This window comes from Pistacia vera, unplaced genomic scaffold (genome assembly GCF_008641045.1).
Source record: "Pistacia vera cultivar Batoury unplaced genomic scaffold, PisVer_v2 Contig952, whole genome shotgun sequence".
Lineage (NCBI taxonomy): Eukaryota > Viridiplantae > Streptophyta > Magnoliopsida > Sapindales > Anacardiaceae > Pistacia > Pistacia vera.
In genome coordinates this window covers 184851-197587 of record NW_022196837.1, presented here as the reverse complement: position 1 = coordinate 197587, position 12737 = coordinate 184851, and the positions used below count along the sequence as shown (strand labels likewise).

The following is a 12737-nucleotide window of genomic DNA, read 5'->3' as shown; positions in this document are numbered from 1 at the left end:
TATACATGTGTGCCATCCAGGCTCCAATACAGTCCTATAATGAAAATTGAATTTTACTCATATTAACCTACTATAAAAATTAATAACACAATGAACTTAACTATCTACTTATAGCAAACATAATGAACCAGTACCTTAAAGAAAGGGTATATTTTCTGGGCCGATATTTCCCATGAAACACATTGAAGTCAGGTGGTCTGATAAACTCTGTCTTCAAATCACATATAGCGTTGAAACGCGAACATCGGTAACAGTCTGGAGATCGTCTCACCGAATGTTGGAAATCCTCCATATTGTTCTAATTGTCTCGTTTTTTCCAACATTGTTAAAAAATATCATAACTTGTTCTTCCACACTTGTTGTCCTGGTTGGTTGCAATTTGCCTTGATTAGACAAAATTTCACATAACAATGTAAACAGTCTTTTCCATGAGACACTTGTCATAGATCCTGTCAGGGACCGTTGAGTACTTCCAACATATACTGATGACCCGTTAATACGGATGTACGTTGATGCCCACTTGCTCTAATGCGGCAGCAGCGCAAAGTGCAATGGCTACATCTGTCATTATTTTTCTTCGTCCCTCTCATCTGTAGCACGTCGTCTTCTTCCTGTACGGCTAGATGATGCCATTTATACCTACACATTTGCAAAACATTTATCAACAATTAGCAGTTGTGTACTACTTAGCAAAATATAATAGTCAAATTTTATTGTAATGTTAATCGAAAATGGTGTTAACATATAATATCACATAAATATATTCATACAGTAGCATTTATTGAATGTAAGACAACTGCCCACTACGCATACAAAATTGTTGCCAAACACTTATGAAATATAGTGTAATCTACTTCTTGGGAAAGTTGTTATAAATCTAGTTAGCCTTTTCCTTCAGTGGGAGTTTTACGAATATCTCCCGTCACCCTGGATTTTCATATAAGTACGTGACAACCGGTAGGTAAAACTGTGTTGGTACTGCATGGCTGTCATGATGTCAATACAATTGCTCATGGAAAAAGGATCAGATGAAGCACTAGTGTTCTCTTCTTCCCTCTCATTTGCACTGCGATTGGTAGCCCTCGATCCCATAGTCTGCTTCTCCGCAAGCTCGTCCCTTAAGCTAAAAATGGCATCCGCATTGATTGTCTCGGGCTATGTCTGTGCCTCCTATTTCTAGCTCTTCCATGGCCAGATGTGTTTGACCTTTTTCCCTTATCGTCCGATCAGGATCAGGTTAAACTCGCTATCATCCATGGGAACCGCGTCGGGATTGGAATACTGGAGGTCTCCACCGGTTGGGATGTAGATGTGTATACATATCTTCTAGTGACAGTTTGCTTCTGAAATATTATTTCATAAAGCTCCTTGTGAGGAAGTCCCTTGTGGTAAAATTGTTACGCCAGTGGGTTTTGTTGGTAAGTTAAAGAAAATATTAATATTTAGCAGTCCAAAAAAAAATGTGCACATTTACTGTCGTTGAATAATATTAGTTAAAAAATATAAAAATATACTGACATATTTGCCACACCTCAACGGGACACGTTGGACTTTGTGATTCGTGATCCCACCCAAACCCCGTGTGTTGTAGCAATTTCGCCATGCTTGATACACTTTCGCGTCGAAAGAACTTAGAGGTTAATTGTGGACATTGAGTCTCCTGCCAGCCAGTGATGATATGTCGCCTAACATTTCTTGGTAATCAGCTGTTTTTATTGCAGTACGTGCGAAGTTTTGGCCGCTCAGATAACAGGACACAGAATCGGTGGGTCATTTCAACAGACCAGGCCATAGAATCACTCATCTAAGGACGGTACAGTCAGGGACAACCAACATTGGGACGCCATATGAATCACCAATCACATTGCAAAAATAATACTCACAGTTAATGTAATCAACTAAACACAATAAACTTATACCTTGTTCGATCCGACACTGCTTGAGACGTCAATGCAGGGAAGATAAAGATAATGTCGACCAACAGGTGTGTATGACGAACTCAGAGTCTAGAAAAATGTCGAAACTTTGCCCTCTGCTGGAAGTAGTAATCAATCCTATGACGTCGAGACAAATTATACTAACATCTGTGCATATGAGCATAATTTCTTGTTACGATTAAATCATGATGTCGAATCTACAGAACAAATTATCAATTAGTGAAATCCGAATTAAAATATTAAAAACCTGCCAAACAAAACAAAAATTATCATCAAGCTTAGGAAATCAAAGTCCGAAAATTCAGCTTATTAACTGTAGAATAGATAAAAAAAAAAAAAGCTTTGCAAAATACTACTTTACCAAAGCTTTTAGGAACCTACTAGTTCGGTTCCGTGGGTACCCTATATTGTTTACAACTCCTTTGTACAACCACACTTTCTTCGATTGATTCTTCTTCTTCGAATCAAAACCTGAATCAACAAATCTTCAGAATCAATCATTGATTTTCAAAACTAAACCCCCAATTTCAAATCCAACCCTATTAACATTGAACCACATTCACCATTTAATTATTATTTAGTTTCCATCATCTGCTAACAACATTAGTCGATTAAAGTAACAAGAAAAAAAAAATTCAAGATTTTGTAAAAATATGAGCCATTATCAAGTAAACATTGCGACAGAAGGACTAAATTTAAAACCCCAATTTGAACCCTAATATTCAAATTTATTCACACCACAACCACCAAAACTACCACCGATCCGCCACCAGCACTGTCATACCAACATTTATCATCTATTATCACAAACATCCACGACCATTAAGTTCAATACCATAAATTACACACAATTTCTACACATGAAGTCAAAGAAATAGAAATAAAAAACTAGAAAATACTTTCGTCGAAGAAAATTAATCAACGAACTTTGTATAAAAATAGCCGAATGAGAAGGAGAACAATGGCATGGAATTGAGAGAGAAATCAGCTTCACAGCTTGCAATTTGCGAACATGAGAAGAGAAGTGACAGATCTGGGTTCACGGTGGTTGGGGAGCTGAGGTGGGTTCACGGTGGGGAGCTGAGGTGGGTTGACGGTGGCTGGGGAGCTGAGGTGGGTTCATGGCTGTGAAGATGCAGTTGTTGAGGTGGGTTGATGGCTGGGGAGCTGTAGTAGCTGAGGTAGGTTCACGGTTGTGAAGATGCAGTAGCTGAGGTGGGTTCACGGCTGGGGAGCTACAGTAGCTGAGGTGGGTTCACGGTTGTTCCGAAGCAGTAGGTGAGGTGGGTTTACGGCTGTGAAGATGCAGTGAAGAAAATGGTGAAGAATGCAGTGAAGAAAATGGTCCACGCCTCAGTCAGATGCAGTGCAGAAAATGGTGAAGCAGTGACGAAAAGTGAAGAAAAATGGTGAAGAATGCAGTGAAGAAAATGGTTTAATTTTCTTAGTCAGATGCAGCGCAAAAAATGGTGAAGCAGTCACGAAAAGTGAAGAAAATGGTTCATGCAGTGCAGAAAAATGAATAAAAAAAAAAAAAATTGAAACGGTCAAAACCTAAGAAAGCTGTGAAGATGTAGACAATTCAAACTTGTGTCAGGATCATGTTTTGGGGATAGAGTTTTGAAAAAAATGAACCAAACATTATTTTAATAATCTGATCTAGAATAGGAATAAAAATAATGAACCAAACATGCTGTTTGTTCTTTTTCTCCTCACATTGTATAAAGTACACGAACAAAATTTAGTTTTATTTTTATAATGATATCTTTTAATTAGGGGTGAAAGTCGAGTCAAGACCGTCACGCTCGGCTAATTAAATGCTCAACTTGGCTCAATTACAACGTCGAGCTGAGTTCTAACACAATGCTAATCGGCTCGAAAAGCTCATGAGCTTCAACAAGCTTGAAGGTGCATCTGATAGTTTTGAAACTAAGAGGGAGTCATACAAATTTTATAGTTTTTAAAATTGCAAATCCACCCATATTCAAATTATGTAAAAGTCGAATTGGATTTGGGGATTAAAAATTAGAAAGAAACCCTAAAATATAAAAACTCCCTCCTTCGCCTCCTCCTCGTCTTTGTGTGTAATCCAAGCGCATTCTTCCGATCAGGAAGTGTCTTCGAAATACTCTTTTTTTGCAGACATCTCTTAACCTACGCCATGTATTTGGGGCGCTCTTTTTCAATGCTCAAGCCGAACAAAATCTCATATGTGTGAAAATAACAGTAGTGAGGAACCAAACAAATATCCACGAACCCCAAGGTTTCACCTCCGAAGAATGGCTTTTCTCCAAGCTCATCTTCCAATCTATTCAGGATTTTAACGAATTCCCTCTTTGCTTCCTCCTAATTTTCATCTCTTGTTCTCCAGGTCTTCCTCCTAGCTTCAAACACCTGCATTTTTTTTTCCTACTATGTTTATTGAAATCTTTGATGGGAAATACAGTGATGGAGGGAGGATTTTGTTGTTGTGGGACTGGGCCCCAGTCACTGGGGTACCTCAAAGAAAAAATTTCAAATATTATTGTTCATGGAAATTTGTTTTTTTTTTTCATTTATTAAATTTTGTTAATAAATATTTAATTTTGAATTTATTTTTTGTGTTTGATAATAATAAAGTGTCATATGTGAGTATAGTTCAGTTTCAGGGAGAATATTGTGTATAAGAGTCTAAGGGATCAGAGTGTCATATGCGAGTAGAATAGAGTCAGGAATAAGTTGCCAATACGCTGCGTTTTACTAAAAATGCAGTATATATGTGCTTTGTACTGTAGCTTTCGTCTTTTTAAGCAAAAACAGAAATACCCAGATTATTTGACTGAATCTGTTACTCTTTTAACCACTTTCTCTTCTTCTTTTCTCAAAGATTTTTGCTGCGATTCTTTTCTCTTCAGATAATAATAAAAATTATTTTTAGAATTAAAAATATTAACTAGAGTTGATCCCACTGGAATTTTTGGCAAATTTTAGATGGCAAATCTTTCATTGTCTGCTAGAATTTTTTCTGATTTTTTCAATCAGCTTGAGCTCGAATTAGAACTCGAGCTTGAAAGCTCAATTAACCGAGCTCGAATTCGAGCTCAAGTATCCCTTTAAAGTACCGAGTTCAAGTTTGAACTCGATTCTTCAAGATCGAACTCGAACTCGGTATTGTAGCATTCGAGCCAAGCTCGAGTAGTCAGATACTTAGCTCAACTCAACCCAATTTCACCTCTAGTTAGTTCTAATCATTGATCCCCAAGTTAATCTATTGTTCTTTCTTTGATTAAAAATTAAAATCCTAATTTCACCACTTATGTGGCAGAGATATTGTTGGATGCTTGGACAATTCACAACCACATTCAGAACATGGTGAGAGCTAGATAGGGCTATGGACCTCAATAAAATGAAATATTTCATGGTCAATATAAAACTTGTGGAGATTTGGAGATTACCTATGATTATCTTGAAAACCAACATGTGACGAACATGGGTCTTCCTAACCCAAAGATTGTTGTAAGGTAGGAATGATGTTATGTATTGTTGTTCTTAGTCTTGTTTAAGTTTTTATGAATCCTATCTCAGAGCATGTCCTATGGTAGGATGTCTTTGTCTTTATGTTCTTTTGATTGCTCCTCTCCTCTTTGTCCTATCCTTCGCATGCTTAATTTAGACAAATAAGAGGAGATTAAGTTTTCAGTGTATTACGCTTGTGTTTTTGTTCCTTTCCCAAGATCTGTCCTGAGGTAGGATGATCATTTTTTTATGACTTCTTTGTACATTTTTTCTCTCTTTTAATGATACTACTTACTTAAAAAAAAAAAAAAAAAAAAAAAATACTCATAACTCTTTTGATACTTTCCATAATTTTATAAACTCCTTTTTATATTGGTTACACCATGTTAATTCTTTTTTTAATACCATGCATATGCATGACAGTCACATAATACTAGATTTTCCTTCTTGGAGGCGAATATCAATACCAGGATTCCCGGTATCGAACAAGATGCTTAAGTAAAATTTTATTCATCCAGTTTAAAATATAATTTGATTCTCTATGAGAGATTAGATTAGACTCTCCACTTGATGGTTCACTTCAGATTCTCTTTCAAAGAGCATTTTTCTTGTTTCTATCCTACATAAGAAATTCGGAAGTAGGTTTAACAATATGCTATAGAAATGGTTGCTAAGATTTCTCAGTAAAATAAATGAAAAAAGTATCCTAAATGCTGATAATTGATCTTAAACACCCATTTGTTTCCAAGTATATGCATATTTGAAGATATTTATCTCCCATAGCGGCATTCCACTACAGATGAGTTAAGGCAGTAGTTATAGAAGTTGATCCAATAAATGATTCAGTAGAGTGAGTTATATATATTTGTTTTGAAAGATAGAGTCTACATTGCATGAATAAATTTTTTTGTAATCTATTTGGGGGTTATTATCTCTGATTTTTTTAAGTTAAAGTTTCATAAGTTATCAGCAAGACTTCCTTAATTATGTCAAGTAATTTTCATTGGAGCTTCATAGCAACACCGAGTTACATGGTAACTTAAACTGTTACGGCATATTCTTTGAGAAATGAAGATTGGGAATGGGTACTATAGAGGAGAGACAAGAGTAAGAGGAAAAAGTCTTGGGTGGCATCCATTCATGAAGTGGCAAAATTAGTCTACGTTATGTTGGAAAGTTTAATTTATAATTGTCACGCCCCCTCCCAAGTATCCCTATCTCATCGGATCCGGGTGCTCCGAGGGACTCAGGATCCCAAAAGGAGGGTGAATATTTTCGAAAATGTTTTTCTTAATAATCCCTTTAAATAAAACATCATAATTAATCTCCATGTAAAGTGTTCAATTACCCCTTATATTTTTAAATTTTGAATCAACCCTTATACTTTTAAATCTTTAAGTCAACTTTGTAAACTTTTGGATTCAATCAACCCCCAAAAACTCTGAAAACATGATAGTTTCCCCCCTTCAGAATAAAGGAGTCTAATTCAAGAAGGGGGACATTCCCTAAGGCCCAAACCGAAAGAATTAAAAGGGTTTACAAAAGAAACTGGGCCATATTATTAATAGGCCAGCCCACCGAATAGTAAAAATCCAATACCCAATAAAATAACTAGGCCTTATTAATAAGTTAATAGGCCAACCCACCATATAGAATAAATCCAATACCCAAACAATATGGCTCCGTTTGATTCACAATTTTGTGTTTTTGGGAAAAGTTTTCTGAAAAAAGTTAAAAAAAAATTAAATTGGGCGGATATTATGATGTAGAATTTACAAATTATAAAATACCCTTATAATTTTGGAAAAATACTTCCCTAAATTATCAATCTAAAGTACGATTTTGAAAGTATCTTTGTGGGATAAACTTCAAATTATATCTTATGAAATTAGATCTAAACTCTCTTTTTGTGGCCGGATGGCAAACCCTTTAGTTGCTGGAGTTAAATTCATGGGTCTTGTGTTTGAATCATAGAAGAGGTAATTATTGGGTTTACCCTAAAAAAAAAATTAGACCTAAACTTATGAAGTATGAATAGAAAATACTTTATGAACAAACTATTTAAGCAGACTGATGTGTTTTTTAAGTGACAACACAAAAGAGAGGGTTCCAAGTTTACCCTTCAACATGTGGTATCCATGAATGGCCAAAGAGAAGATGTGACAAAAGATTCTAACATTATTTATCTGATCATTATCTCTCGTATTAACAAATCAATAATTTCTTTTCTACAATTTTTATATTTACTACTTGTGCTCATTGTCCTCCGAAGGGTATATAAGAAAGGGCCTCTGAAAGTTTCATACCAAAGTTTTACTAAGAATTACTTTCTAATTATATAAATTAAATTACTAAAAAGAAATATATATATATATTGTTGTTTTACAAACTTCTAATTTCATAGGTTAATCTTAACACCTATCATTTAAAAACTATATATTAAAATTTTAGAATATTGATTATCTACTGTATATTAAGCATGACACTTGCTAATTTAATTAAAAATCATATCATGAATTTCTAGAAGAAAACCAAGAACTTACATCATAACAACGAAGAGCGTCATCATCGCTGGAGAAATTATGGAGAGATCAAACACAGATTCACCAGTATGCCTCGAATCAACCACTTGAAACAATGAAGCAACGACTTTCTGGTAGGCATTCATACCATCCATGGCTTACTGAATTCCATTCCGAGGCACAAAACAGCACAAACTGAAGAAATATGAACCCAAATGCCGTAACACCAAGAAGAGAAGAATAAACGCCAGATAGCATGTGGCGATAGCCAATCTCTTTGTAATTCTTCAACATGTATTCAAACTCCCCTTGGTTTGTCACCTTCTTCAAAACCCAGATGAGAAGTCGCAGGAAAGATGGATACAATGTGTTGCCAAGGACGATTTGTGGGATTAGAACCCAAAGAAGGCCTGGATTTGTATTAAAAACCATCACGTTTTCATTGGTAGGGACGAGTCCAGAGTTTGAGAAAGTTGAAACAATTAAGAATACAGAAAATGTTAGCGTATGAAGGCCCTTGTTTTTTAGTACTTCTTTTGCATTTTGAACAAGGCTTATATACAAAAAAACTAGACTAATTCCACCTACATGAACAACTAAAAGATAACCTAGTACTACATAAAACAAATATTTAATTGAATTATGAGTTGAAGAATTTTCATTATCATCTTCTGAGCTATTAGTATTTGTAATAATATTTTGATTCTGGTTTTGTGTATGTGAAGAATGTGCCAAACCCAGCTCAATTTGGTCTTGAAAATTTGCGTTTTGTAAAGAAGAAAGGTCGATGTTATAATCTGAACCGACTCTATTTCCAAGGAAATGATTTCTGGGAAACTTGTAACGTACATAAAGTTCAAGCCAGGAGACGAAAACTTCTCCACCTATAAGCATCAAAACGATCAAAACGATGAGTTGAAAGTGAGAGAAAACCTCCATTTCGATTGTTGACATGCTTGAATTTGTCAATGCGGACACGGAGGTGAAGAATAAATCAAAGTTTTTTGGGCGAAAGGAGGTTCTTGGATTTGAGAACCTCAAAGCTAAGTATCCTGCTAAAGAGGAAATTAAGAAATAGACAAGCTGAATCCAGAAAGGATATACTTTGACAATCACGACACGAAAACATGACCAAATTAAAACCAAAACAGATTTGTTAAAAGAGGCGATTCTGATATGTTGTGAGTGAATGCTGAAACGGCGTCGTACTGAATTAATGGAATGGTGTCGTTTTGAGACAGCTCCTGGATGATCCTGACCACTAATTCAGAAGGAAAGCCAACGGCTGAGATCAAGCCTCCAGTCAACACTATAAAAGGATTAGGGTTTCCTGTTGTAACAGTAGATCAAAAACACAAAAAGGTTGAGAGCAGTTTTCGTTTTTCTTAGAAAACTAGGGTTCTTTCTTTGGGTCTGATTTCTGTGTAATCTGTGGGTTTCTTGAGTGGTTTGGGTTAATCAATCAAGGGAAGAACTACTGTGTTCTGGTTATAGGGATTTCCAGGTTAGAGGAGTCCTAGGGCAGATTACGGGTTCAGATCAGTGTTGTTCGATCTGGGTTTCTTGGGTGTCATTCTTTGTAATCGTGACTGTAATCGGGTGTTCTTTAATCATAGTGCAGCGAACTCTCTTTCCAGAGTTCAACGTGGATGTAGCTTGCCCAAATCGGGCAAGTGAACCACGGTAAAGATCCTGTGTTTTTGTTTGTGGTTTTCTGGTTTTCTTGTTTGTTTCAGTTTGCATTATAGGTTGATTGCATAACATGATACTTGAATGATTACAAAAATCCTTTAGATTCTTACAAAAAGAAGCAATAGTATTCATCTTTACAGAAAGAAACAAGGCCTGATGAAGTAGCAAAGTGAGGTGGGTTTTAAAGACGAATATTGGGCAAAGGTGTAACTTTAGTCATCTGTTTATCATCATCAGTTCCATGTTAATTAGTGCGAGGTAGAACATTTTTTTTTTTTAAATTTTCCATTTGCATCATTGATGACAATAATCATTTGAGGTTTGACTAAACGACCAAAATCTCCTTTTAAGGACTTTAAAATAACCAAAAAAAAAAAAAAAATCAAATAGTTGGTATGGGATTCAAAGAAGTTTGCTCCATTTTTTTTAATTTCTGGATTCAAATCTTGAGGTCACCTACCATAATAGCTTTGTGATTTACCTAGTTCTTTAGTATTGTACAGTGTTCAATGGACTTCGAAGATTAGTTGAGGTATACATAAATTGACCCGAACGCTCCGATTACCAAAAATAAATATATAACAAAAATTATTTTTTGAATAAGTTTTAATTGTTTAAATGAATGATAGAAAGATAATCTGATAAATATTCAGAAATTCCTAGATATTGCTGTTTATCAAAAAATTTAGGAGATCAGTGTCCTGAATTCATTATTGTAATGATAGCTGTATATTTAGCCCACACTTATTTTTTCATTAGTTATGGGTGATTGAAAGAATCATATTATTTAACTTGATATATTTAAATATTTACTACTAAATTTTGACATATAGTTTCTCTTTCAAGGTATCATAATAAATTTTTCTCTTTACATCAGTCTTATGCCCACAGTTGGAGACAACTCAACTTTGACCCTGGTCTCCTTTAGTTGGCAGCAATCCCCACTTTAAGGCTCCAATGGTGTCATGACCAAGCTTTAAAATTGATGCTATCCCACTTTGCTAACAATCTCCCTTTATAGGTTCAAGATACTTAAATTTATGACAAGGCTTTGATATCACTTGTTAGGATCAGACATAACAGTAGACGAAACATTGTAGTTATTAGTAGGCTTTGATCCAAGGTGATGGGGTGACTCGAACCTCCAACCTCCGCTATACTGTTAACTCACATAGCTAGCAATCTCCCCTTCAACATCAAGGTGGCTCAATCCCCTGACCTCTACCAAGGAAGATAATGGCCAACTTAGCCAACAAATTGATGTGAAATAACTCCTTCGTTGCCCTATTATTTATTCGCGGAGTATTTATTAAATTAACTTTTTATATGAATTTTATCCATCCAATTTGTGTCATATTCATATATATTTAAGAGTGTTGATGCTTGATTTTGACATCAACGACTCACATGTGCAAAGTGCTAAGCAGACTTAGAAATTACACGTGATAAGGAAAAATGAAATGAACCAACGAATGAGAAGCGATATTTAAAGTGGTTTGGATGCTCAAAAGTGAATCATACGTCCATTGCTATTGTATTAATAAATGGGTGAAAGTAAGTTGCGTGTGGCGAGCTAAGTTACAATCTAGAGGGAATACACAGAGAGAAAGAGAGAGAGAGACAGAAAGTGTGTAAGATGTTTTAGACTAAGATTAGCCAATCTCATAAATAAGAGGGGTGTCCTCTATTTATAGTGGGAGAGTTCAAGGTAATGAGTACAAGTCTGCAAGTGGGTAGGTGCCGTGCAAATCCTTCTTTGCGTCCTATTGGTTATCTGCATGAGAAATATCCTCAAATTGCATAAGGCTTGGGCAGGTGGATAATCCCTGACCACTCATGAGTCTGACATTCACTTGCTGCACTGACAAGAACCATACATCTTCCATCACTACATGATGTGGCAGCGCCTGGACAACACAAAACTTTCATGAATCTTGATTGGCTCTTGCTGACAAGATTCCATGTCAGCCTTAACTTTTCAGGCATAACAAAAGTCCCCTAGTTTTTAAGGTTTAAGGATTGAACCTTGAGAACTTCAAGATTATGCCGCAACTTGACTTGTCCGCTTGGTCGAGCTGACTGAGCTGCAAGGAGGTGGCAGCACGTGTCTCTAAGGGTAGCACAAGTGACCTGAGATAGCCTTCCTCCACAAGTCCAACAACCTGGATCAGGCCCCATTTAGTGTCGTACCAATGTGTTTCAAATCTCATCTGCGGTCCATGACCTAAGAATACTTAACATATTTTTACTAAGGACAGGGAATCGCATTGTCTCCAAATCAATATGCGACGAAGAGTGTTTTGCCCAAATGACCTCTTCAGATGTTATTCGTTGCGCTTGACAGCTAATCTATTTAATAAAATAATCTTTATTCTGACAGACGTTTCTAGTGCGCAATAAGTGCCAGCCATGTGCATTAAATGTGAGCCGTGCTAAAATGACATTCGCTTTCAGAGTATTAAATACAAATGAGGGTGCATTTAATGTGGAGGAGATAATCGAGTCATTAGGAAGCATCAATTGGCATTCTCAAAGCGTGGTGGTTACTTCTTCTCATAGATTGATGACATGCGGTCGCAATCAATGGTGAGAAACATATTCTGCCCAAGCATTACTTACCTTAGGGTGATCAATCATCGCTTCCTCCCCTGTAAAACCCTAGGCTTGCCTCAAGCTTTGTCACGAAACTCATACTTTTAGAGAAAGAACAAAGCTATCATGAGGCTAGTCTCCCCTTTTCCCAGTTGGTGCACACCCTTTATTTATGATAGAAAGTTCGTTCCCCACAGCCAAAAGGTAAGGAGGATTTCTCCTTTGCTTTTCTTTTACTATTTTGTTGATAACTTATCTTGACGATAATGGTGGGTGTGAACTATTTGGTAAACTTTCGTGGTGCGTATTTATAGGCTGTTGTAAGGAGAAGGTTTTTTTCTTTCATAAACAGTAAGAATTTTAGGGCATGAATCCTTGGGGGTGGTCCCCAAGGTTTTTTAGGGTTTTTCTAGGGTTTAAGGAAGGTACATTAAGGTTTTTTTGGTTCTTCCATGTCATCGTACAAAATATTGTACGAAGACTGGGTTATCTCTACATG

General features: G+C 36.1%; 1 protein-coding gene across 1 annotated transcript in view; it reads right to left on the bottom strand.

The window, feature by feature from the left end:
- The window catches only part of LOC116120958 (sodium transporter HKT1-like), a 40624-nt gene extending 28800 nt beyond the window's left edge, over nucleotides 1-11824 (bottom strand). The window contains 3 exon segments of the mRNA XM_031406929.1: nucleotides 7976-8112; nucleotides 8114-9208; nucleotides 11672-11824. Of these exon segments, the coding sequence (XP_031262789.1) occupies nucleotides 7976-8112; nucleotides 8114-9208; nucleotides 11672-11824 (1385 nt within the window).
- Between the last annotated feature and the right edge of the window lie 913 nt (nucleotides 11825-12737).